The sequence below is a fragment of the Mizuhopecten yessoensis genome, unplaced genomic scaffold, assembly GCF_002113885.1.
Source record: "Mizuhopecten yessoensis strain PY_sf001 unplaced genomic scaffold, ASM211388v2 scaffold8745, whole genome shotgun sequence".
In the NCBI taxonomy this organism is placed as follows: Eukaryota; Metazoa; Mollusca; class Bivalvia; order Pectinida; family Pectinidae; genus Mizuhopecten; species Mizuhopecten yessoensis.
In genome coordinates this window covers 674,672-701,355 of record NW_018407700.1, presented here as the reverse complement: position 1 = coordinate 701,355, position 26,684 = coordinate 674,672, and the positions used below count along the sequence as shown (strand labels likewise).

Sequence of the window (26,684 nt, the reverse complement as noted above, 5' to 3'; positions counted from 1 at the left end):
GTACAACTTATTACTACGTACACAATAGTATGCTGTGTGAAGATACTTTCTTGTACGTACACGATGGTAAGCTATAAGTACCACAATGAGATATTATGTTGTACATACAAGATAGTTAAACAGTTCCAACAATATATATAATACCAAAATAATTGAATGGATATGTTTAGTCGATTATACATAATATTGTCAGCCGAAAAAAACCTTTATCGTTCTTGTTTAATGATATGATTAATATCGCCCGGGCGGTTAGGAAGGTTACAATAAAAAGTATTAATTTTCAGATCATCTATAACGAGTGGTCAGTAATATAATTATGCAACTTATGCTAGTATATTTCCGCCGAGCGTTGCAAGTTGCAACTTGGGGTTTTGCGGAGGTGGTAAAATAAAAAAACACACTTTAGGGTCAAGATACAAAGTAGACGAACTTAGCGATGCCAACAAATATTGTTTTAATAAAGAAAATATAGTAAAAATATCAGATAACGGAAACCCACAATATTTGCTAGGATGCCGTATGGGATTTGTGGGGCTTAGCCCCGGATTTTTTTTTATACAAGCTCCGTGCATTATTTCATGCATTTTAAAATGTTAATATGTTCCCATTCCCGGCCGATCAGACCATTTCGGGCCGGCCCGGAAAAGGTCAGTCCGCCGCCAAAAGGCGGAATGGCGGCCGTGGCGGCTATATAACAACACTTTGTCAGGACCATGAGCAGTCGATCATTCCTATTAAGTTAAAGTTCAATAGGCCCAGTAGATGTTGACTTTAAGTTTGAATGCAGCTAACAGGTGACCTAAAAAATGGTGGTAAAAAGGCCATTCGTGGATGTACAATCATGAAACAATGACTACGTTTTCAAAACGTCTATGAAAAATACGAATAACAAAATCCTTAACTTGCATACATATATATATATAATAGAAATACACAATGTATTGCATTTTATAAATAGAAATTTTGAAGAAGGCGACTGATCAGGTATTCTTTATCTGTCCCCTGTATCACGCAATACAAGTTCCACATGCAACCCCCACAGCGATTCCTAAAGCACTTGCAAATGGCAACTGAATCTGCAAGGTAATATGAAATATTAAAGTGGTTATAATTTGAATCGAAGCTTACTTTGGCTTAGGATCCGATTGGTTGTATCACGTGTCTGATTAACAATACCATGAATATGTGAAACTTTGTGTGTGTTACGTTAGCCTATCAATCAGATTACATGGTGAATAATACATGTTGCTTTGTATCCTCAGAGATGTTGATTCCTTTACCTGTCCTTGCCACTATAGGAATATTACGTTAATAACATTGATAGTGTCAGATGAATGTAACACGTAACACACAGGTTACTGCACGTTTACGTTAAGTGGACCAATTACGCTATGCCACATACAGCTGTCTATTCAAATTGGTGTACGTTTAGCTCAAGGGTAAGTGTCTTTGTCCAACGACGTGAATATACTCAAGACTTTAGAATGCAGTTCTCACAAAAGTGGACTCCAACTAGCAAAATTGTATTGAAAGTTAATTGTCGAATTGACTCTGCATTGATGAAAATGCATTCAAAATAATTTTATTGTCTGTGAATGACTTTATAAATTGTCTGTGTGTTACCTTATTGTCTGTGAATGACTTTATACATTGTCTGTGTGTTACCTTATTGTCTGTGAATGACTTTATAAATTGTCTGTGTGTTACCTTATTGTCTGTGAAACAGAGTATTGTCTAATAAAGCTCAATATAAATTTGTATATCACTTTATATTATTAAAAAGATATTTCATTTCAGAAGATACGGGCATACTGTATAGTTGATTCTTGGTATTAAGTTTTATTTTTTTTATTAGTCAGGTAATTGTGGCAAAAATGTAATGTTATTGTGGCACCTTGTAACAAAGTGAGGCTCTTGATAATAAAAATAATAATATACAACATTTATATAGCGCCCTATTTAATTTGTAAAATTACTCTAAAGCGCTTTACTACATATGGATATTAGTAATAGTTGTAATTGTGAAACAAAAGCTTACAATCACTTTCATACATTTAAGCAAGCAATTTGCACATAATTGAACAAATAAAGGGTGGTATTTACATGACCTCTTTGCAGAGACCCTAAAATGCAGACGTGAAGAGGTGAGTTTTGATGTCCCTCTTGAATTTGGCCAGGGTATTTGACTTTCTAATAGCAGATGGTAAGTGATAGTGACACATCTGATAGTACTGTCTTATGATGATAAATACTATCCCTATTGGTACACAGTATGTGATCAATACAACTTCCAACAACCCCTTAAAGATAGCTAGACAGCATCCTATTCCGTCTTTGCGTATTGCAGAGTTATCTTCTCTTGAGAGTAGGTATTGATTGTTACGTCATTGGTTTATGCAAGAAAATTACGTCGTTTTCTCAAAAATTGATGACAAACACAAACAAATGACGTAACAATCAATACCTGCTCTGAAGAGAAGATAACTCTGTAATACGCAAAGACGGAATATACAACACACAAAGCCACGAAATATGACAACAATGTAATGAAAGTATGTTCATTGTGTATTTATTAATTTTAGCTCCAAATATCCATCAAATATAAAACAAAGAAATAAACAGTAAGTGTAAGTATGATATGATATACCATCCATCTAGGATCAACACATGTACGTGTTAAATCAATTCTAATCAGGACTTCAATACAAAACAATTAAAACATGAACACTTAATGAAATGTAAATGAATTTAGAGTGAATTATCACGGATAAGAAACACTCGTAGTGGCTCCTTAAACAGCTGTTCTCCCGGTGATATAGTTCTCATTGGAATTATCTTCAATGGATAGATCAGTAATATCCATTTAGTATTGCATAAATACTACTCACTATCAATTGCACTTCAAGTAATGCTAACACTTTGTTTTAAGCTTGTTTAATTAAATGCAGATCAATAAAATCAGTAATAATGATCCAAGTTAACAGACATCAGCCATGACATGCAGGAATGGTAAAAGGTTCACATCCACAACTGATGTCAATGTTGTATCTATATTGTCTTTCCCATCACATTTGCTGTTTTTAACGTAGCCGTCAGTTAAATTTGCACTTGGAAAAGTCCATTTCTGGATGTTGTGTCATAAACCTGAAGCAGACAATGTTACAAATAATTAGAATTTTTTGATCAAATACAAAAGACAAAAGAACTAATTATGGAGTCCGGCTAAAACTAGTTCTATTTAATATCTGGGAACACTGGTGCAACTGACATTTTCATGCATTTCTTTTTTAACTTTTCAACTAATATTTTGATACTAAATACATGTTCCATACCCTTTGTTATTGTCATTTCAAATGAAAAACGGTTAGATCAATGGAAAGGAATAATTGATACATTGTGTTTTAGCAAGTATATTCTTTAACAAACATTGGTATTATTTTCAACAGTAAAACTCAAGCAGACCTTTCCCAACATGTTTAGAAACATTTATTCAAACGTACACTTTTCCTATTCAAAGCACACTTCTAGTTATTCAAACCTTAGACAACAGAATAATTTCAAACCTTCAATTCTCCTGTTCAACACAACTGTTATAACTGGGCTGGAAGTTGATTTTAAAACCCACAAGTCAACTGGTCTAGTAGATTTCTCTTTTACTTGTCCATTTGCCAATTCCACTAACCCAATATCCTTCAACACGATACGGAATATCAAATTTTGACTAGTCAATTAGACTAGCAGTTTTAGAACCATTAATTACTCCATCGGCACATTTCACAAATCTCAGACTACCCTTATTTTCTAACCCTGTAACATTGGCTTACTTTTTCATGATGTCTTCCTTCTTTTTTTCCTCCGAGGTAGGCAGCCCCATCTCCTTCTGTCGCTGGTCATACATCATCTTTTCTACCAGTGATCGTGTGTCTCCATCCAGATCAGACAACTAGCAGACGAAAAAAACAACACACCATTGACGTTAGTTTGAAAAATAAAAACCTCAATTAAGTTTTCTTTCATACAAAACACATCTCTAAAGAACAGTTTGGAATACTTCCATTATTGATTATAGAATGCATTAGTGTTATAAGCAGCATAAAATCAAATTACAGATTATTTAAAATCAATATACTGGTATATTTCTAATAACTACTATACATAAACTTGACAAATTGGCGTTTCGTTGAACAGACTCTAAGCTGCGGGCTTACTTTTGAGTTCTCCGGTGACACTTTCTTGGTGTTGATCTCAGGTTCTGTTATAACAATCCTACTCCACCACTCCATCTTGTTTATCTAGAGGGAAGCAATACCAAAAACCAATTAGAACCATACCAATTCAGAAATAGTAGGTGATGTTGACTAATTTCTAGAGGATAGCAATAACCAAAACCAAAGATTGAACTAGAACTGTAAGTCAAAAGCTTAGGTAGCAGTATACAGTAGAGGGTTGTGGCCATGGGTGATATTTTTGTTAAATGGCTAACCCCTGTATAATGATATGTAAAAAAAATATAAAAATAAAACTGTTCTAAAATTGGTATAAGCATGATGAAGTGGGCTATGTGAGCTTCACATTTGTAAAAAAGAAAGAAGATTTTTTTGGTTCGAGAATAAAATTTTGGCCATAATCCGAAAGGGTGCGTACACATGAAAAGCTAGCTTTACAGGAGGTAAAATTTTGACAACAGCACACGACGCAAAATTGCAAAAAATCAAGTTTTACAACTTTACTGGGACCCAGATAATTCTGCAACCAGGTAGGTAATCTTTAATTTCAGACAGAGCTTAGGAAAAAAATTACTAGTTGCGGGGGTCAAATTTTGGGTTAAAAATAGCAATTTTTGGCATTTTTTGGTAATTTTTGATGTGGTAACCATGGTTTTCACACAAGTGACATACATAGAAAAAAGAGGTTTATACACTTCTCAGTACTTTATATGTATTGTAAATGTAATGCAGTTTACAAATATATATACATGTATACATGTGTTGTGTAGGGTAAATCCGCTGTGTTTACATTTCCTCGACATGTGCCTTGTTTATCAGAGTCGGGCCATTTTTACTGTATACTGCTACCTTACTAATGCCCCCCGCTGCTAAATAAACCAGAACTGTAAGCCAAAGGCTAACTAATACCCCTGCTGCTATATAAACCAGAACTGTCAGCCAAAGGCTAACTAATACCCCCGTTGCTATATATAAACCAGAACTGTAAGCCAAAGGCTAACTAATACCCCGCTATGTAAACCAGAACTGTAAGCTAAAGGCTAACTAATACCCCCCGCTGCTATATAAACCAGAACTGTAACCCAAAGGCTAACTAATGCCCCGCTATGTAAACCAGAACTGTAAGCTAAAGGCTAACTAATACCCCCCGCTGCTATATAAACCAGAACTGTAAGCCAAAGGCTTACTAAGGCAAAGCATTGCATTTAGAAATTCATAGTATCCCACCAGTAATGATTTCTTTATTGACTGAGCTGTACACTTATTTAAGTATACTTGTCACTGACTAACTGTCCCTCCCATGCCAAAACTTACTTACATGTACATACCAAATCTTGCTAGGCCAGATGAACAGGTTTGCTAAAATTGACCTATTAGTCAAGTAAAAGATGTCAGGACAAAGATTTTAAACAAAGGGCCATAACTCCTTAAAAAGGGTTGAAATGAAAAAATACTAGCCTGATGCATGACATCAGGGGGTAATTACAATATCTGTAAACTTTCATTGAAATCAGCCCAGTAGTTTATGAGGCAGACAAAGGTTTATTCAACAAAGGGCCAAAACTCCTTTTAAAAGGGTTGGAATGAAAAAGTACTACTTGGATGCAGTAGATTAGGAAAAGTTGTCAGGACAAGAATTTTTCAACAAAGGACCATAACTCCATAAACAAAAGTATTACGGGGCGGAACAATATACGCCCGTCGAATGCCATATAGTGTTACATACTTTCTTACATTGAAATAAGATATGCATCATTCTAAGAGTGGTAAGCTATGATGCTATAAAAAATGTAGGAGAAAATCTCCTGACAAAAAATCAAATACTGAAATGAACAAAGGGCAATAACATTTGGAAAGATTGTCGAATCAAAATTCTTTTAATGGAGACACAACCTCATTTCATGATTATAATGTATACCAAGTTTCAAAGAGATCGGTCGAAAAATGTAGAAGGAGATTGCCGGACAAACAAAAGTTTACACAGGACGGATGGACGACACCATACCATAATACTCCCGTCAAATTTGACGGGTGTATAAAAAGGATTGGAAAAAAATGTTCCTGGATGCAAAACATAAGGGGGTAGTTATCATATCTGAAAACTTTCGTTGAAATTGGACGCATAGTCTTGCAGGAGTTGTCAGGACCAGAAATTTTCAACAAAGGGCCGGCCATTACTCCAAAAAAAGGGATGAATTGAAAAAAAATTGATAAAACCTGGATGCACAACATAAGGCGGTAGTTATCATTTGTGAAAACTTTCATTGAAATTAGCACAGAAGTTTTGGAGAAGTTGTGCGGGAAAGCATTTTTCAACAAAGGGCAATAACTCTGTCTACGGACGGACAGACGGACAGACAGACAGACAGACAGACAAGCTCATTCCAGTATACCCCCCCTAACTTCGTTGTGGGGGTCGTTGCAGGGGGTATAATTAGAAACAGTAGGAGATGTTGACCGATTTCTAGAGGATAGCAATAACCAAAACCAATTAAAACCAGATTGAATTAGAAACAGTAGGAGATGTTGACTTAGAGGTTGTCATGTGACAATTAACAGTATCCTACTCAGTATCAGCCCTCGACCTATATCAGTCATCAAGCCTCCGGACCCTTGGACTGATATGGGAGTCGTGGGCTGATAACCTTTTTATCATATACTGCTCTACAACATCAACATTTTGTAGCTTGAACATATAAAACACACAGGAAAATAATTCATTTTTCATCTTATCATGTTCTATCTTCAAATAAAATACAATGTTCATGGTGTACACAACCAGTTTGTTTTACACACTGTTCAATGATTGAGGCACTTTTAACTTAATTGTTTAACTGAGAGTTAAATGGATATGGCACATCTCGAGCAGATATGAATTGGCCCGGGATTGAGCTGATGCACAACTAACAGTATCACACATGCCACACAACCCATATCACCGACAAGTATATAATAATGAATTTTTACTTCACAAAGTCGACTAAAAGACATTGTGTTTTAGAAAACAACAGTAAATGAAGTTTTATCAAGAAACAGTATGTGATGTAATAGACTTTTTAAAGTTGACAGAAGGATTGTTGTGCCTACTATCATGAAATCATCATTAGTTCTATGTTGATCTTATCTCTCATGCAATGAATTGATAGTCATGTCAGAGGTTAATGTATCTTGTAGTAACTGTTGATTAAAAGTTCATAAGACTGTGTTTAACATTGTTCTTTTAAAAGGAGTTTGTTCTTCAATCTTCTTACTAGAACAGCAATGTAAAAAAATAACCCAGAGCAAAACATATTTGATTTCTGGCATGGTTTCTCTCTGATCAAGAAGCTTGAAATGTAAAACTAGGGTACAGAAGGAATCAATTTTTTTTGAAATTTGATCTCTCTAGGACTTTCTGGTATTAAAAACTTCAAACGTAAAAAAATACAGGATGGTCACCTGGCAGCCATCTTGTTCTTCTGATCAGTCTCAATATAAAACAGGAATACCAAGGGGAACTTACATTATCAATCTGAGAAAGATAGATGCATTACTTCTTGAAAACATGGCATAAAAAATCTGTTAAAGGATGGATGATTGGACCACCATTGATCAATTAAGGGATGGAGACAACCATTTTAAGTGTTAACTTAGAAACAGTTTGTGATATTTGAATGATACTTATGGTTGATAAACAGTATGTGATGCTGACTTTTTAGGGTTAAGAAATAGTGTACGATGATGACAGGACTTACTTTGCTAAGTTGACTGAGAAACAGTATGTGATGTTGGTTTACATTTAAGGTTGACTTTAAAGAAATGTGCATGAAGTTCACCGACTGTATTTTGATTGTCGAGAGGCAGCAGGTAATGTTGACGTGCCTATTTAAAGGTTGACCTAGAAACAGTTTGTGATTCTGTGTGACATTGCATTAGTGACTAAAACATTACGCAGTGTTGACTGACTTTTTCTATGTTGACTATAAGCTCCTTTTTATCCTCAATACACCATGTTGATTCCTCCACCTTAATGTCGTTGTAAGTATTGCCCTCCAGCACGGCAGGATGTCCTTTCAGCCCTACCTTGATGTGCTACAACAGACAATCATTGCTTTTCTTAACATTGGATTTCTAAAAGTTTTCAACATTTTCAAAGAACAATTCACTTGTACAAAGTTTTTTTATTTCCTCTTCTATAAAGATTTTATCCGACAGCTGTTTTTGATTAATTTTGTAAGCTTAAATATATAAGGATATACTATTCTCAATGATAAAACAAAAACTTCTGGAAAACTGAAATTTTCTTTCTAAGAGAAATGGATGATTATTTCCCTTTATTGAGAGTACCTCATTTCAATTTCTATGGTCACAGAGTTATACCAACAGTTTAGATATAAGGGAGTATCAATCTCTACGGTCACAGAGTTATACTAACAGTTTAGATATAGGGGAGTATCAATCTCTATGGTCACAGAGTAATACTAACAGTTTAGATATAAGGAGTATCAATCTCTATGGTCTCAGAGTTATACTAACAGTTTAGATATAAGGGAGAATCAATCTCTATGGTCATAGAGTTATACTAACAGTTTAGATATAAGGAGTATCAATCTCTATGGTCACAGAGTTATACTAACAGTTTAGATATAAGGAGTATCAATCTCTATGGTCACAGAGTTATACTAACAGTTTAGATATAAGGAGTATCAATCTCTATGGTCACAGAGTTATACTAACAGTTTAGATATAAGGGAGTATCAATCTCTATGGTCACAGAGTTATACTAACAGTTTAGATATAAGGAGTATCAATCTCTATGGTCACAGAGTTATACTAACAGTTTAGATATAAGGAGTATCAATCTCTATGGTCACAGAGTTATACTAACAGTTTAGATATAAGGAGTATCAATCTCTATGGTCACAGAGTTATACTAACAGTTTAGATATAAGGAGTATCAATCTCTATGGTCACAGAGTTATACTAACAGTTTAGATATAAGGAGTATCAATCTCTATGGTCACAGAGTTATACTAACAGTTTAGATATAAGGAGTATCAATCTCTATGGTCACAGAGTTATACTAACAGTTTAGATATAAGGGAGTATCAATCTCTATGGTCACAGAGTTATACTAACAGTTTAGATATAAGGGAGTATCAATCTCTATGGTCACAGAGTTATACTAACAGTTTAGATATAAGGGAGTATCAATCTCTATGGTCACAGAGTTATACTAACAGTTTAGATATAAGGGAGTATCAATCTATATGGTCAGAGTTATACTAACAGTTTAGATATAGGGGAGTATCAATCTCTATGGTCACAGAGTAATACTAACAGTTTAGATATAAGGAGTATCAATCTCTATGGTCACAGAGTTATACTAACAGTTTATATATAAGGAGTATCAATCTCTATGGTCATAGAGTTATACTAACAGTTTAGATATAAGGAGTATCAATCTCTATGGTTTTTAGCTTCTGGAACCAACTACCCTCTTTTGAAATAAATAATTTAGCATCTAGTTATGAATCAATCAACAAAAACAATATATACTAGCAATTCACCTGCATTGCAATTGCAAGAAAGAATAATTTTGTATGTATAATTACACTGTTTCCATGAGATGTAAATTTTAGAAATAAACTTGACTGATTTAATTTGCTGAACACACTTCTGAATAATAATAATAAAAATAGTATACAACATTTGATATAGCACCCTATCTAGCTAACCCAAGTTATTTTAAAGCACTTTACAGTACAGGCAGGGGAAAAACACTTTCTCTGAATATTCCATGGGTACGACGACTTCGGGTTTCGAACCCCTGCGTGGAAGGCCCGAGTGTTAACCACTCGACCAATCCGCCCATAAACATCCACTTCGTAATACTAACCCGTTTGTCAATCTGTACAACCATATCTTTTCCTTTAAGGGGGAATGACACATCAAATAGCACTCTCAGCTGTAATGTCAACCAGAAAATCATTAATTATAATAAATAGTTTATATATAGACATATACAATGACATCTAAATGGTGTTTAATCAAAAGAAACAGATTATGATTTAACTATTGTCCAAACTGGAAACTTCAGTAATACATTTTGTGTGAACTGGATACTTCAGTAATACATTTTGTGTGAACAGGATACTTCAGTAATACATTTTGTGTGAACAGGATACTTCAGTAATACATTTTGTGTGAACAGGATATTTTAGTAACATCTACTGTCCAAATGTTATACTTTAGTAACACTAAAGTCTAAACAGGATACTTGAGGAACAACTACTGTCTAAATGTGTACTTCAGTAACACCTTATACTGTCTCAATGGGATACTTTAGCAACACTAACTGTCTCAATGGTATACTTTAGCAACACTAACTGTCTCAATGGTATACTTTAGTAACACCTACTGTCTCAATGGGATACTTCAGTAATATACTGTCCTAATGGGATACTTCAGTAACATCAACTGTCTCAAAACGATACTTAAGTAACACCAACTGTGTCAATGGTATACTTTAGTAACACCAACTGTCTCAATGGGATACTTCAGTAACACCAACTGTCTCAATGGAATACTTTTGTAACACCAACTGTCTCAACGGGATACTTCAGTATTATACTGTCCTAATGGGATACTTCAATAACACCAACTGTCTCAATGGAATACTTTTGTAACACCAACTGTCTCAATGGAATACTTTTGTAACACCAACTGTCTCAACGGGATACTTCAGTATTATACTGTCCTAATGGGATACTTCAGTAACACCAACTGTCTCAATGGAATACTTTTGTAACACCAACTGTCTCAATGGAATACTTTTGTAACACCAACTGTCTCAACGGGATACTTCAGTATTATACTGTCCTAATGGGATACTTCAGTAACACCAACTGTCTCAATGGAATACTTTTGTAACACCAACTGTCTCAATGGAATACTTTTGTAACACCAACTGTCTCAACGGGATACTTCAGTATTATACTGTCCTAATGGGATACTTCAGTAGCACCAACTGTCTCAATTGTATACTTTTGTAACACCAACTGTCTCAATGGGATACTTCAGTAACACCAACTGTCTCAATTGTATACTCTAGTAACACCAACTGTCTCAATGGTATACTTTAGTAACACCAACTGTCTCAATGGGATACTTTAGTAACACCAACTGTCTCAATGGGATACTTCAGTAATATACTGTCCTAATGGGATACTTCAGTAACACCAACTGTCTCAATGGTATACATCAGTAACACCAACTGTCTCAATGGGATATTTCAGTAACAATAACTGTCTCAATGGGATACTTCAGTAACACCAACTGTCTCAATGGTATACTTCAGTAACACCAACTGTCTCAATGGGATATTTCAGTAACAATAACTGTCTCAATGGGATACTTCAGTAACAATAACTGTCTCAATGGTATACTTCAGTAACACCAACTGTCTCAATGGGATATTTCAGTAACAATAACTGTCTCAATGGGATACTTCAGTAACACCAACTGTCTCAATGGTATACTTCAGTAACACCAACTGTCTCAATGGGATATTTCAGTAACAATAACTGTCTCAATGGGATACTTCAGTAACAATAACTGTCTCAATGGTATACTTCAGTAACAATAACTGTCTCAATGGGATATTTCAGTAACAATAACTGTCTCAATGGGATACTTCAGTAACACCAACTGTCTCAATGGGATATTTCAGTAACACCAACTGTCTCAATGGGATACTTCAGTAACACCAACTGTCTCAATGGTATACTTCAGTAACACCAACTGTCTCAATGGGATACTTCAGTAACACCAACTGTCTCAATGGTATACTTCAGTAACACCAACTGTCTCAATGGGATACTTCAGTAACACCAACTGTCTCAATGGGATACTTCAGTAACACCAACTGTCTCAATGGGATACTTCAGTAACACCAACTGTCTCAATGGGATACTTCAGTAACACCAACTGTCTCAATGGGATACTTCAGTAACACCAACTGTCTCAATGGGATACTTCAGTAACACCAACTGTCTCAATGGGATACTTCAGTAACACCAACTGTCTCAATGGGATACTTCAGTAACACCAACTGTCTCAATGGGATACTTCAGTAACACCAACTGTCTCAATGGGATACTTCAGTAACACCAACTGTCTCAATGGGATACTTCAGTAACACCAACTGTCTCAATGGGATACTTCAGTAACACCAACTGTCTCAATGGGATACTTCAGTAACACCAACTGTCTCAATGGGATACTTCAGTAACACCAACTGTCTCAATGGGATACTTCAGTAATATACTGTCCTAATGGGATACTTCAGTAACAACAACTGTCTCAATGGTATACTTCAGTAACAATAACTGTCTCAATGGGATATTTCAGTAACAATAACTGTCTCAATGGGATACTTCAGTAACACCAACTGTCTCAATGGGATACTTCAGTAACACCAACTGTCTCAATGGTATACTTCAGTAACACCAACTGTCTCAATGGTATACTTCAGTAACACCAACTGTCTCAATGGGATATTTCAGTAACAATAACTGTCTCAATGGGATACTTCAGTAACACCAACTGTCTCAATGGGATACTTCAGTAACACCAACTGTCTCAATGGGATACTTCAGTAACACCAACTGTCTCAATGGGATACTTCAGTAACACCAACTGTCTCAATGGGATACTTCAGTAACACCAACTGTCTCAATGGGATACTTCAGTAACACCAACTGTCTCAATGGGATACTTCAGTAACACCAACTGTCTCAATGGGATACTTCAGTAACACCAACTGTCTCAATGGGATACTTCAGTAACACCAACTGTCTCAATGGGATACTTCAGTAACACCAACTGTCTCAATGGGATACTTCAGTAACACCAACTGTCTCAATGGGATACTTCAGTAATATACTGTCCTAATGGGATACTTCAGTAACATCAACTGTCTCAATGGTATACTTAAGTAACACCAACTGTCTCAATGGGATACTTTAGTAACACCAACTGTATCAATGGTATACTTTAGTAACACCAACTGTCTCAATGGTATACTTCAGTAACACCAACTGTCTCAATGGTATACTTCAGTAACACCAACTGTCTCAATGGGATACTTCAGTAACACCAACTGTCTCAATGGGATACTTTAGTAACACCAACTGTCTCAATGGTATACTTCAGTAACACCAACTGTCTCAATGGTATACTTCAGTAACACCAACTGTCTCAATGGGATACTTCAGTAACACCAACTGTCTCAATGGGATACTTTAGTAACACCAACTGTCTCAATGGTATACTTCAGTAACACCAACTGTCTCAATGGTATACTTCAGTAACACCAACTGTCTCAATGGGATACTTCAGTAACACCAACTGTCTCAATGGGATACTTTAGTAACACCAACTGTCTCAATGGTATACTTTAGTAACACCAACTGTCTCAATGGGATACTTCAGTAACACCAACTGTCTCAATGGGATACTTCAGTAACACCAACTGTCTCAATGGTATACTTCAGTAACACCAACTGTCTCAATGGTATCCTTTAGTAACACCTACTGTCTCAATGGGATACTTCAGTAACACCAACTGTCTCAATGGGATACTTCAGTAACACCAACTGTCTCAATGGTATACTTCAGTAACACCAACTGTGTCAATGGTATACTTTAGTAACACCAACTGTCTCAACGGTATACTTCAGTAACACCAACTGTCTCAATGGTATACTTCAGTAACACCTACTGTCTCAATGGTATCCTTTAGTAACACCAACTGTCTCAATGGTATACTTCAGTAACACCAACTGTCTAAATGGTATACTTCAGTACCACCAACTGTCTCAATGGTATACTTTAGTAACACCAACTGTCTCAATGGTATACTTTAGTAACACCAACTTTCTCAATTGGATACTTCAGTAACACCAACTGTCTCAATGGGATACTTTAATAACACTTTCTGTCTTGACGGGATACTTTAGTAAGGACTCCTGTCTAAATGGAATATTACAGTAATGCCTACTATCAGTAGTTTGCTATAGGTATGTCTATGATATGGCTGTAACTGACCTCAATTTCCTCTAATGTCTGTGTCCACTTGTAGTTAGGCATGTCTGCTCCATTTCCTGCATTAGGTTTTAACTTCCCTTTGTCCTTTTCATCTTCCTCTTCATCATCTGACTGGAAAGAAGTAGAAAATCTACCTGGTATAATCAGAATTGGTTTTGGTATGTTTGTGTTTTATGTCTTATTAACAGCTTTGGTTATTCAAGGATGTCATGTGTCAGGTTTTAGAGGTTGAGGAAAACTTGAGTTCCCAGAGAAAACCCAGTGACCTTCGGCCAGTATCTAGTGACTGCCAAATGTAAGCCTTAAACGGCAACCCAGTAGTGGAGTACTAGTGATCATAGAAGATCAGACGCGCTGAATCTTCAAAACCTTAGGTTTACAACTATTATATATACCAAACTCAACATTTGACAGTATTACTACTGAACCATTAAGCACCCATTCCTTATAAGTGCCCCCCTGCCCACTACCCTTTTCTAGTCCAAATGTCCCATCTATTCACCAACATATTTGAATACATCTATTATGGGTACTTTTGAGAATTTTAGAAGGTTCTGAAACTATTTTAATTCTTTCACATTTATACAAAAGAAAATCTAGAACAAAGTCAATGTACTTCAGTTTATCATAGGTTTTATCTATACTCCAATAATAAAATAATAATTATCATAGGTTATATCTATACTCAAATAATATATATATCATAGGTTATATCTATACTCCAATAATAAGTATCATAGGTAATATCTATACTCCAATAATACATATATCATAGGAAATATCTATACTCCAATATTAAGTATCATAGTGATATCTTTACTCCAATAATAAGTATCATAGTGATATCGATACTCCAATAATTTCATATACAATAATATCCCCCCCACGATTCAACTTGGAGGCGTCCCTGCTATATGTCATAATGCACCCTTCCATGCTTGCTATAACATTAATGTACTCAGACCCCTGTTACGAACTCCTCTAATAACTTCTTCTGCCTAATTAAATGTCAAAGGATAAAATCCCAAATTTTTGTAACTATGTCACGAATTATGCTCCGTGCTGTCAAAAATGTCAAGTATTACTTTTTAATCTACAGTTTTCTAGTGAATACTGCAATATTACTATGCCACATGCTATTATTCATGTACATCAATACCTTATTTTCTCCATTTTCTTCTTTTGGCTTTTCTTCTGTTGGTGCTGATGTATCCGGAGCTTTGTCCTGTTGGAGATAACCAAAAGTCATGAATTACACTTAATTTACATTGTAAATGTTTAATGAATTATAATATAATAAATTACATTGAGACTTTTAAAAACATCATTGTACCATGCTTATAGACCTGTACAGAGTTTGTGTACACAACACCCTTGCATAGGGGAGCTAAGCAAATAAATTCACCTGATTTGAGTCATGTTGAGAACAGTTATCCTGCATGAATTGACATGGTAAAAGAGAATAAATCTTCATAATGCTTTCCAGGATGTGATTGAAAATTAATAGTAAAGGAAAAAAAAAGTCCATAGAAAAATGAAAGATATACCACAAAAAACATCCTTGTAAAAATAAGGTTTAAAGATATTTAGATTAAATCAATCACATTTTACCTGTTATTAAGAAAAGATTCAAAATGTTGTTGTATTGTCTCAAATTCCATCTTATATATCTGATTTAAACAGCCAAAGCAGTTTCTTTATAATGATGACCAAATCTCCTACAAGACTTGAATCTTTTGATCAACCTTTTTACTGTTTTACAAATGATTCATAGATTGTACACTTAATACGGATGTTTCAGTTATCAAGCAGACCTAATCAGATAACTTAACCACCATGACAGTGAACCATGTCTAACCTAATCAGATAACTTACCCACCATGACAGTGAACCAGGTCTAACCTAAACAGACAACTTAACCACCATGACAGTGAACCATTTCTACCCTAAACAAATAACTTAACCACCATGACAGTGAACAATGGCTAACCTGAACAGATAACTTAACCACCATGACAGTGAACCATGTCTAACCTAAACAGATAACTTAACCACCATGACATAGAACCATGTCTAACCTAAACAGATAACTTACCCACCATGTCAGAACCATTTCTAACCTAAACAGACAACTTAACCAACATGACAGTGAACCATGTCTAACCTAAACAGATAACTTACCCACCATGACAGTGAACCATTTCTAACCTAAACAGATACCTTAACCACCATGACATAGAACCATGTCTAACCTAATCAGATAACTTACCCACCATGACAGTGAACCATGTCTAACCTAAACAGATAACTTACCCACCATGACAGTGAGCCATGTCTAACCTAAACAGATAACTTAACCAACATGACAGTGAACCATTTCTAACCTAATGGTCCTGTAGGGGCTAAATAAACAAGGGAAAAAATATACATAGAAATATCAAATCATGGAAAAGTCTAACCTCAGATGTTGTACTGACAGAACGATGGAAAAGACAAAAAACACTACCGTGACCTTTGACTCAATGACCTTCAAATTTTGTCACAATGTACTTGCATCAATGCTACATTTTCTCCAAGGTGTGTGTTTACAAATAGCCTACCATTTCTGCGATAATTTGCCATTTCAGTAACATTAATGCATCTATGACCTTTGACCTCATGACCTTGGAAGTTTGTCACAATATGGCACAATATTTCATTGAATATGTGTATACAAAATACCTGCCATTTCCGAGATATTTAGCCATTTCAGTAACGTAATTCATTCATGACCTTTGACCTCAGAAGTTTGTCAGAAGATAAGCTTTCATTAAGCCTACAACATTCCAATGCATATGTGCATACAAAATACCTACCGTTTCCGAGATAATAAGCCATTTAAGCCATTTTAGTCGCGTAATGTACTGTCTACAGAAGTCAAGGGCCATAACTCTAGTAAATATTGAAGGAACATAATGACGTTCTGGGAGACACAAGTTTATTTGAGATATAAGATGTGTGTAAAATTTCATCAAAATCCATGCATAAACCTCGGAGGACTGGAGGAGTAGGAGGTACATTTTTTTGTCTACAGACAGACAGACAGAGTGATTCCAGTATACTAACATCCTAACTTCATTGCGGAAGGTATCAATATTGTGGCATTATAGAGCTGAGATATAGAGTATAAAATGTTTAATACCATATCCAATTCATTCTGAAGTTGTTGTGCCTCCTCATCTGTGAGTTCCTTAATTTTTGGTTCCTCTTCTTTAGAGGCCTTTTCCTTTGCTTTTTGCTCTGCCTCTGCTTTTTTCTTAGCAAGACGTTCTTTTCTACGCATTTCTTCTTGTTCTCTTTCTTCTCTTAACTTTCGTTTCTCCTCTTCTGCATCTTTTTGGTATTTCTTGAATACACCCATAACAATCTGAGAAAAGCATAATGCAAAAAGAAGCATTTTTAATACTCTTATTGATTTGTAATTATAACATCTCTGTGAAAAAGTCTGAAAAACTGCACTGATTTATGGTATTAAATAAATGTATTATATTTACAAGACCGGCACTGCAACCAAGAGACTGTTTTTCAGTGCATCCTACAATTTCCTTGAATTTTCAGACCTTCTTGAAATTGTGAAAATATAAGGTGAGCAAAATGGGTCAATCACCAAATGTTTTGTAAAAATATTAGAAGACAGCTCTAGTTAGATGACAGTAAGGCAAGACAAAAAATATATGTTTCCTGAAACATGTTGGAAATAATCATAGACAGATCCTTGGCTGTGTTGTTTATCATTTACGAGGCTGCTTACTTGGACCTTGTCCAAAAGTGTTGCAGGCACTTGTAACTGTTCTGGAAATGTTTTGTATACAAGTACAATGGGTCACCTTATTTTTTAATTCTTTTGGTTTTTCTATTATCCTTTTTCCTTACCTCTTCGGCTAAACCTTCCTTTCCACCAGTATAAAAATCAGTCTTTCTTGACAAAAAGCTGAAAAGGCAGTCAAGTAGCTGAAACAAAGTACATGTATTATTATTAAATCTTGTTGAAGCCCGATATATTGTGACTGTCCTGGTGAAATTTAATGGAATTTTGTTAGACACTTCTGTCAGGAACCTGTGGACCAACTAAGTATTGACAGTTGCAAGAAAAGAATGACAAAAGCAATCGTGCGATTTTGTTTTGTATTGTGCATTTCTACACTATACAGGGCAGTTTTTACTTGCACCATTTCTAAAGTAAGGTTTTTCACTAGGTGTATGGTAATAGGCTTAATAACTCAAATTTCCTTAATTAAAGCAGTCACCTTATGGAGTGCCCAGTACAGGAGTAAGTGCTGAAGATGAAATTTGTGCACCCTGGAATTTGGTTCAAGATTATACCACTTTCTTTTCTCCGATTCACAATATGTACATTAGTTACGTATACCCTTATCTTACTTTAAAGTCAATTTCTATAACAAGTGTCTAAATAAGATAGGGGCATTTCCTCATGCAAACGCATCGCGGCAAGATATATAATACGTTTACTGTGGACTTGCTGCTCCGTTTGGACAAATTGACGTCACAGCACTATTTTGTACCAGACTAAAACATGTATGTGAAACCACAGGGGCTCGGTTTCAGGATACTTTTTGTTAATAATTAACCTATACACACCAGTAAATAAAAGCAACACTTTTTATCCGGTGTTTATTCACATTCTATAACCTTATAAACACTGAGGAAAACGAGATATAAAACTAGAAAATATCTGTAAGACCTAAATGCCCCCGCTGCCATGTGAAGTTATACTCATACTTGACATTTGCATAAAGTTTGACCAAAATCTGTCAAAGAATGAAGTTGCTAAGTGTACATTGAATCAGGATGGGACGGACATGGGCATGCAACTCTATATGCCCCCCAATTTATGGAGGGTTGTACCTTTGTATAAAGTTTGACAAAAATCTATCAATGAATGAACTTGCTAAGTGTTTACATTGAATCAGGACGGGACAGGTGTTTAAATTGAAACAGAACGGGACAGACATGGACAACACTATTTTATGGTGGGGGCATATACTCATAATCATAGTAAAGTACTTTTTTATATTTCGGTACCCTCAATTAACACTTGATAAAAAGTGCTGCTGTTACTTACTGGTGTATATAGGTTTATTATTATTATTAACCGAAAGTATCACGAAACCGAGCCCCTGTGCATGAAACCTAGCCCGAGTATCGTGTCAGGGCCAGAGGAAACTCGGGCTACGTGAAAACGAAAGTGGCGGTCCTCGGAAAGGGGTGGAGATTTTATTATCAGTAATAAAATCGACAAGATCTAGTAAATAGAACAAGAAATTAATCGACATTGCAACAAACTATAAATTGTTAAGTAAATCACATGGGCTTGAGTAAATGGTGTGAGTAGCAAGGATATATAAATGGTTTCTGACTACTGTTCCGCTAGAATCTAGAAAAATCTAGAACATCTGAGCTGGTTTCGTTTTTCACCAAGTTAATTGACTACCTCTTTGACTCCACCTTCGCACTGCTGGGCCATGCCTAGCAGCATTCCATCGAATTTTTCGGCATCAGCCATAGTGCTGCTATCTATTTCCAGAAAGACCAACTTGTTTAGTTCAGTCACGAATATTTTTCAGTCGATGCTCTGCACGCCTTTGTACATCTAAGTCTTTCAAGTACTTGTAAGTCAAGTCAATACATGTTGCATTGAAGAGCACAGTTGACACAGAGTAATACAGTGACAGGAAAACAATCTACGCATGCGTTGTATCTAATCACTTTCACTTCCGTAAACAAATATGTCGGTAGCAAGTTTTCGACGAAGTCAAGGCTTCAGGAATCCAGATGAAGATTTCGTCTTACACGGACGCCCTTCTTCCTTCTGGTAAATAAGGACTGACGAATGTGCATGGTTTTGCCAAAGCGCCAGAGGATTAACGACATCGGACGTTGCATACCTTCGAATGATAGAACTATTCAGTGCATGTTTGCCCACTGTACTGCACAGTATAATAGAAAGAAAAAAAGTCTACCGTAGATCTTATCACGGCCGTTTATAAACAAAGACTATGCACATTTTGTTTTTTTTATTTGACAATCGATTATTAATTGCACAAGTCGAAATGGATGCTCACTGAACATGAGCTATTGGTATTTAAATATGGTTTTACTTTGAGAGGCGGGAAATTTGAGATCTGTTAATGCTTGTTCACACAACGTACCCCGTCGACTTTGTTGCAGATATACAAGGTTCCGCTACAGATCTAAATAAAACATAACTATTTTTGTCTATGGTGCTGGGTGTTGGTATCAACGATAATTATAACTGGTATTAAAATGGCTTTATCTGTTAGTAATATATATCTTCACAAAATCAAATTATAATTCTATGTAAGAGCAAATCATGAATATATTCATTTTCATTGAAAATAAGCCAAATACTAGTTATCAATAGATTATACAAAAAAGATAAGTTTGTACTTCAGAAAAGGTATAATTAAAAGTAATAAACTGGTTAAATAGCAGCGCTGAAAAGAATAGTTATTTTTAAAACCATAACTTCATTCTGATTCACAATGTTATAGAGAACATTTTTTGTACCTTCTAATCGATCTGATGTATTTGATCAACAAGAGTTTTCAATGTGAGGAATCAGGAATAATTTTTTCTTAACCCCGAAAGCATTAATATTGCCTTTGGGCTAAGGGGATGCTACTAACAAGCAACTCCAACTTAACACTGTTATTCCAAAGCATGTCTAATTCAAACAAACTTATTGCTCCTTTTTGTATTCATTATAGAACCTTTTGCAAACATGCTTAGTTGTTCAGTTTAGACAGGTGTAACTACTCTGGTAATTTTGTGACCAATTCTAGCAAATACCCATTGATATCAAGATAGGTATCATCAATGACAGTTGTTACAGAATGTACAAGTGCTTAAATGATAATTTTAACTATATGTTTCTCCTATTTTTTGTTTTTCAGGGAAAAACCAGCGTATTTGAACAATTCGCAAATAACAAATTCATCAATAAGGCTTACTAGTAAACACACAATGTTTAACCCAGAGAAATACAGTGACAGACACTATGTCAAGTCCCTTGGGGATATAGCAAACAACCTAGGGAACCTCAGTGCAAATCTTAACAGAAGTGTCTCTTTTAGCAACAAATTGCAATCTAAAGGAATCAGCAATAACTCTGCTTCGAAATTCATTGACACTGAGGAAGAATTATCACGACTGCGATCACAGACTTCAGATCTTAGCTTCAGAGGTCATCCATTAAGGGAAAATGAAAATGATTGGTTGAACACAGCAAACACCATGATGTCACAAAGGATAGCCAGCAACTACAAAACAAGCTATCCCTATGAAGGTGAGATGGACAAAGAGAAGGAATACACAGGACAGGAGAAGACCGAGTACCCTCTCAGTACACGTGACTCACTCTCTCTTAGATTCTTTCCTGTCACTATGTCTGCTCCTTATGAACTGTCCTACATAGATAGCAATGTTCCTTCAACTAAAATACACAACATACGACCTAAATCTGCCCCTCGTTTGACCTCCAAGCCCGGTAAATCCAAGTCAATGGTGGGCCCATTCACCAGGAGTGATGTAGATAAAATGTTTCTGATGTCATCAGAGGCCCCAGTTACAGGTAAAACATTTATAAATTACAATTTGTATGCACAGCTACATAAGATAGCTTGTTTTTTTATTAGTCAAGTTTGCTTACATTATACTTAAAATAATATCCAAAGATATAATGTGCAAAACAACTGTAAAATTAGACAGCATCAAATTGCTAAATATACAGTGTGTAATAATTGCACACATTTACATACACAGTATACTGTTAGAATATCGCTGTGTTTTACATGTGATAAGTAATATTTATGATAAGTCAATTTGGTTATAGAAAACAAGGAAAAGTATTTCTGAATTGGTCCATAAATGAAGAAAATCCTTATTCCCAGATTTGATCAATCCATTGTATACATGTATATCATAATTGCCAACCTTTCATTTTTTTCGTATGAGAGAAGCTGCACAGTAAAGTATCTAAATGTGTGAAAAGCAGTTGTAAATAAAGACTTCTTGACAAAGTAGTAGAATGAAATGTTATAGTTTTATACTGTTCTATGCAATAATTCAGTCAAAATGTATGGAATTCCTCTCAGCCTTGCAAAAGTTTAAGTTAATGAATGCAGAAATCATAGTCTCCATCCAAAATAAGTAGATTTGGCAAGTATGTAACATCTGGAAATGTCTACCGGTATTAACTGACAAGGTCAAGCTTAAACAATGCTTAATACCACTGGTAAAATTTTAAAAAAAAAATGGAAAAAAGATATACACTGTAAATCAATGCTGACATTCTCTCTGTACAGTGTATTTACAACTATAAGGTGGTTTGCCTCACATGTTACATTTAATAAAACAAATTGCTATGTAGTTATGAGACTGATATCACTATCCCTTACACAGTAGCTGTAATCTCTGTAAGTCTATATCTCAGCTGTTTGTTGTCATAGATCTAGATCATATTACCAATACATTTCTTTTTAAATTCTGTACCAGTAGTTTTTTCCCCTTTTCAATTAAAATGGTTTGCTCCTTATAGCTGTTCTAAATACCTTTATAACCACTATACTCTTACTTGTACATTGCCATCATAATATGCTTTCATTCAACCAAACCCAAATTTAAATGTCCCCTGGTAGAAAGAATTGACTAATGATAATCAAACTCTGTAATAGAGTTTGGCAATAGCAAACTGATTTCCAAGTGCCTGTAGTTTGTTAACATGTTGCTATTTATTACAATAATCATTTATAAAAAAGAAAAGCAAGAGGACCATAGAATACATGCTTTTTTTACCCAGCAATTAAACCTGCTTTTACTTTAGATTATATTTTAATATTAATGTGTAATTAAATGTTGTTTCTTTTACTCTAAACCTGCCACTATGTTTTCAAAGGTGCATCATCAAAAGTGATTACTTCCCCCTACCAGTCAGAGATTGCCAAACTCAGAATGGAACGTCTTCGTATTGAGGAAGACAGACTACTGGAGTTGAAACGTCATGAAGAAATTGAACGGATTCGAGGACCAAATCATCGATGGTGATTATTAAAGAATTTCTCAAAACTAAATAAAAACAGATCAATCGAACCTACATATCTGTATCATTTGTTATCTATAAGCAAGATATTGTTAGCTACACACTCATTCTCAATACCAGTGGCCATATCTGATTTCTCATTGACCAAGAAAAATAATCAAAATAACAACACACAGGCCAATGACAGGAAGTTGTATTCTTGTAAAGGTTAAAACTTATTTACCCTTTTGTGCCCCATGCATCCCTCTGCCTCAGGGGGATAACACCCTCCAATGAAATACATTTCTTGGTCCAGTGATTATGTATTACAATTTGAGTTTAAATATCTTCAGCTATTCAGGACCAGTATTCTTTTAAATAAAAACTTAATGAAACACTGTATGACATATACATAAAACCATAGCATAAAGACTCACTTCGCCCTGCAAGCCAGATGTGCTAAGAAAACAATTACATGTGTATATTGAATTCTGCAAATCTTGAGTTAACTACAAATCAATATTCCTTTAAAGTAAAATATATATATGATGAAGATATGTTATATCATGTCTTGATATTCATTTTGATATTGTATGACTTTCAGGTACGAGTCTAAAGGTCCTGACTTTCATTACGAGTGTAGTAAAAATACAGAAATGATGAAACATGAAGACCACTGGGAAGAGTTGGTGGATTATCGAAACAGTCTGATGGAATGTTCAACAGCTTTCAGGAAGTCGTATGGAGCATTTGCCTAACAGGTCTTTCTGTTTTCCATGTGAACTATGTAGTCTGTTTGTCAATTGAGGTCACCGACATGGGAAATTCAGACTAGATGAATATTATCTATATAATGACTTTCCATTTCTAAAATACAGAACATAACAACTGAATACCTGGTGAAACTTAGTGTTTATTCAAGCTGACAATATTGTAGTTTTAAAGAACGGATATATACATTTTACTTCAAAAAGAAAAGGTTTCATTCAGTCAATATTTCACGAAAAAAGCTGACACCATTATGTTACAAATAGTGAGAAGTTTTACTGAATTATGAAGTTGTAAAAATAGGAAATATATCATACCTGGTCATGCATTACTGCTTTTGTTATGGATGCTATTTGCTTGTAGTTTTTTTGTGTTCTTATTTGTATATTTATTGCATTAATGTCTTGACATTATAATGTCTTTTACTATCAGTTCATTTTTGTGTGTGTTTATCTTGTTCTAAGTGTCTACAGGACTGTGTTTCCACAATTCCACACAAAGAAATAGGTACAATATCTTTATGAATCATAATTGTCTGGTTATAAATAATAGATAATGCTTATTAAAATCCTACAGGGTAAGATAACTCTGGCTATAAATAAGAGATAAATGCATATACAATTTGTGTTGGGAAAGATAACTCTGGTTATAAATTATAGATGTTGGTTATTAAAATTGTGTTTGGGGAAGGTACTATTAAATGAATCACAACAGTATGAGAGGTACAATATGGTATATTTTCGAAATTTACCTGACAAATAATTTTAATTATATTCCATTTACATGTACAATATTATGCTTGTCATATATATGCGAAGTATTATAGTGATGTTTTTAAAGTTAATATATTTATATGTAGTGATAAAATGTATTTTTGCAATATGTGTAAGACACAAAATAGCAAAGCTGTGATATAAATATGTAAAAATGATTTAACACAATAAATTTAATTGTTAAGTTTTAAAGCCTCGTCACATAATCATGCGTGCATGAATTCCAAATGATGCACACTCATACAAACTACGTATGTGTTTTATACCAATGTGTCAATCGTGGTTGACTGAACCCCACACTATGTTGTCAAGCTGAAGGTTTCCAGTAACGGAACATGCATCCACCCAATAATATATTATGGAATAGTGAAAGGGTCTATCAGTTAAAAGAATTCTTTGTATAATGACTATAAATATGGATAAATATGTTTTTTTGTATATTAAAATAGGGTTTTTGTGAATTTACATTCTGTGACAGAAAAAAACCAATTATGCAAATCTTAGTGTGTTTCCATACACATATAATTTGTAATTGACAATTAATAACAGGGCAGCATATTCCTATAGCATTGAACTCAGAAATATACATTTTTTATTGTACATGTTTTGAAGTGATTATTGAAAAAAACTACAAATGAAATGTACAGGATCTGTTTTGGGAATGAATAAATTTGTTTGGATATAAAGTGAATGATTTTTTTATCATAATGTATACGGTACATCATGTGTGAAGAATCAGTGCAATGGTAGATTGCTTCATCAATTATCAATTTGACCAATAACTCATTGAACTGATCCTCTAATATATGTCAAGTGTTGAATCTCAGGGTGAATCATTAGTTTTACCTGTTGGAAAAGTACTGTTTAGTATTCATTAGTGTGTAAGTTTTGTGATCCCAAATGTACATTGTGCAACAATGACAGAAGCTTTAGCAAATAACAATGAAAATATTTATATTGTCCTTTAAATTTCATAGTACCAATACACTGTAATTGTGTATTCTGTCACGGAAATAATATGATATATGCCCTTAAAAAAGAAAAGAAAGCATTTTTTTTCTCTCAATAAAGTTGGTGTACACTTTAAATATGCATAATATGCAGCCTTGTTCAGACTTTCTATTGCTTTCTATTTTCAAATACTAGTATTATTCAGGACGTTATGGTGAGGAGAGGGTCAGGAGAAAAATTGTCTGAAATAAAAAATGTTACAGATTAATACAACCAGTAATTTGTCAAATTTTGATAAAAAAACAGAATATGTTTCCCCCTGCAATGCTCAGTTACCTAAGCTTTACAAGTGCTAGATGTTACATTCCAGTATTTTTATTTTTTGATCATGTTGCATGCATGCTGATGCCAGTTATAATTAACACTTGCTTATAGTAACCTTGTTGTAGATTAAACAGAAAGGAAAATAAATAATTGCACATTATAGGTGTTATTGTTATTCATCAGACACTTATAACATGTCCCAGCCTTTACTTTCTTGTTATTACAGATACAAAGATGAATCTCCAGACACAATAGCATCACTATTCACTACCATATGTATCCTATACCTATATACTATCTTCTGATACTTCACACAAGGTTAGTGTCGCAGCAGTGGCAGATCAAGGGGGTTTGGAGGGCTTCAGGAAATTCATACAACTTGCCGATTTCTTGGGGGAAAATGGATTTTTCTCATTTTGAAATTGCTTAGACATTTGGAAACCTCCAATATCAAGT

General features: G+C 34.8%; 2 protein-coding genes across 3 annotated transcripts; one reads left to right on the top strand and one right to left on the bottom strand.

The window, feature by feature from the left end:
* Positions 1 to 2,468: 2,468 nt before the first annotated feature.
* LOC110456401 (nuclear migration protein nudC-like) lies at positions 2,469 to 20,001 on the bottom strand. Its single transcript, XM_021507123.1, has 10 exons — positions 19,807 to 20,001; positions 18,228 to 18,305; positions 17,497 to 17,721; positions 15,475 to 15,540; positions 14,316 to 14,426; positions 10,105 to 10,173; positions 8,172 to 8,297; positions 4,209 to 4,292; positions 3,825 to 3,943; positions 2,469 to 3,144 (listed from the first exon to the last, which is right to left on the bottom strand). The coding sequence occupies exons 1-10, from the start codon at positions 19,876 to 19,878 to the stop codon at positions 3,093 to 3,095; spliced, it is 1,002 nt and encodes a 333-aa protein (XP_021362798.1). The 5' UTR covers positions 19,879 to 20,001; the 3' UTR covers positions 2,469 to 3,092.
* An 80-nt stretch (positions 20,002 to 20,081) lies between these two features.
* On the top strand, positions 20,082 to 26,386 carry LOC110456400. Of its 2 annotated transcripts, none has more exons than XM_021507121.1 (4): positions 20,082 to 20,187; positions 21,290 to 21,681; positions 23,290 to 23,434; positions 24,017 to 26,386. In XM_021507121.1, the coding sequence occupies exons 1-4, from the start codon at positions 20,102 to 20,104 to the stop codon at positions 24,168 to 24,170; spliced, it is 777 nt and encodes a 258-aa protein (XP_021362796.1). In that variant the 5' UTR covers positions 20,082 to 20,101; the 3' UTR covers positions 24,171 to 26,386. The 2 variants fall into 2 exon arrangements, with proteins under 2 accessions (XP_021362796.1, XP_021362795.1); XM_021507120.1 differs by having other exon boundaries at positions 21,290 to 21,966.
* The last annotated feature ends 298 nt before the right edge of the window (positions 26,387 to 26,684 follow it).

Excerpts from the sequence above, each read along its gene's own strand:
- LOC110456401 (XM_021507123.1), bottom strand. The coding sequence starts at position 19,878 with ATGGCTGATGCCGAAAAATTCGATGGAATGCTGCTAGGCATGGCCCAG. Across the intron at positions 14,427-15,474 it reads AAGAAAATGGAGAAAATAAG|TCAGATGATGAAGAGGAAGA; the intron begins GTATTGATGTAC and ends ACTTCTTTCCAG. Across the intron at positions 10,174-14,315 it reads AGACATTAGAGGAAATTGAG|CTGAGAGTGCTATTTGATGT; the intron begins GTCAGTTACAGC and ends TTGACATTACAG.
- LOC110456400 (XM_021507120.1), top strand. The coding sequence starts at position 20,102 with ATGTCGGTAGCAAGTTTTCGACGAAGTCAAGGCTTCAGGAATCCAGAT. Across the intron at positions 20,188-21,289 it reads GGACGCCCTTCTTCCTTCTG|GGAAAAACCAGCGTATTTGA; the intron begins GTAAATAAGGAC and ends TTTGTTTTTCAG. Across the intron at positions 21,967-23,289 it reads ATCAGAGGCCCCAGTTACAG|GTGCATCATCAAAAGTGATT; the intron begins GTAAAACATTTA and ends ATGTTTTCAAAG.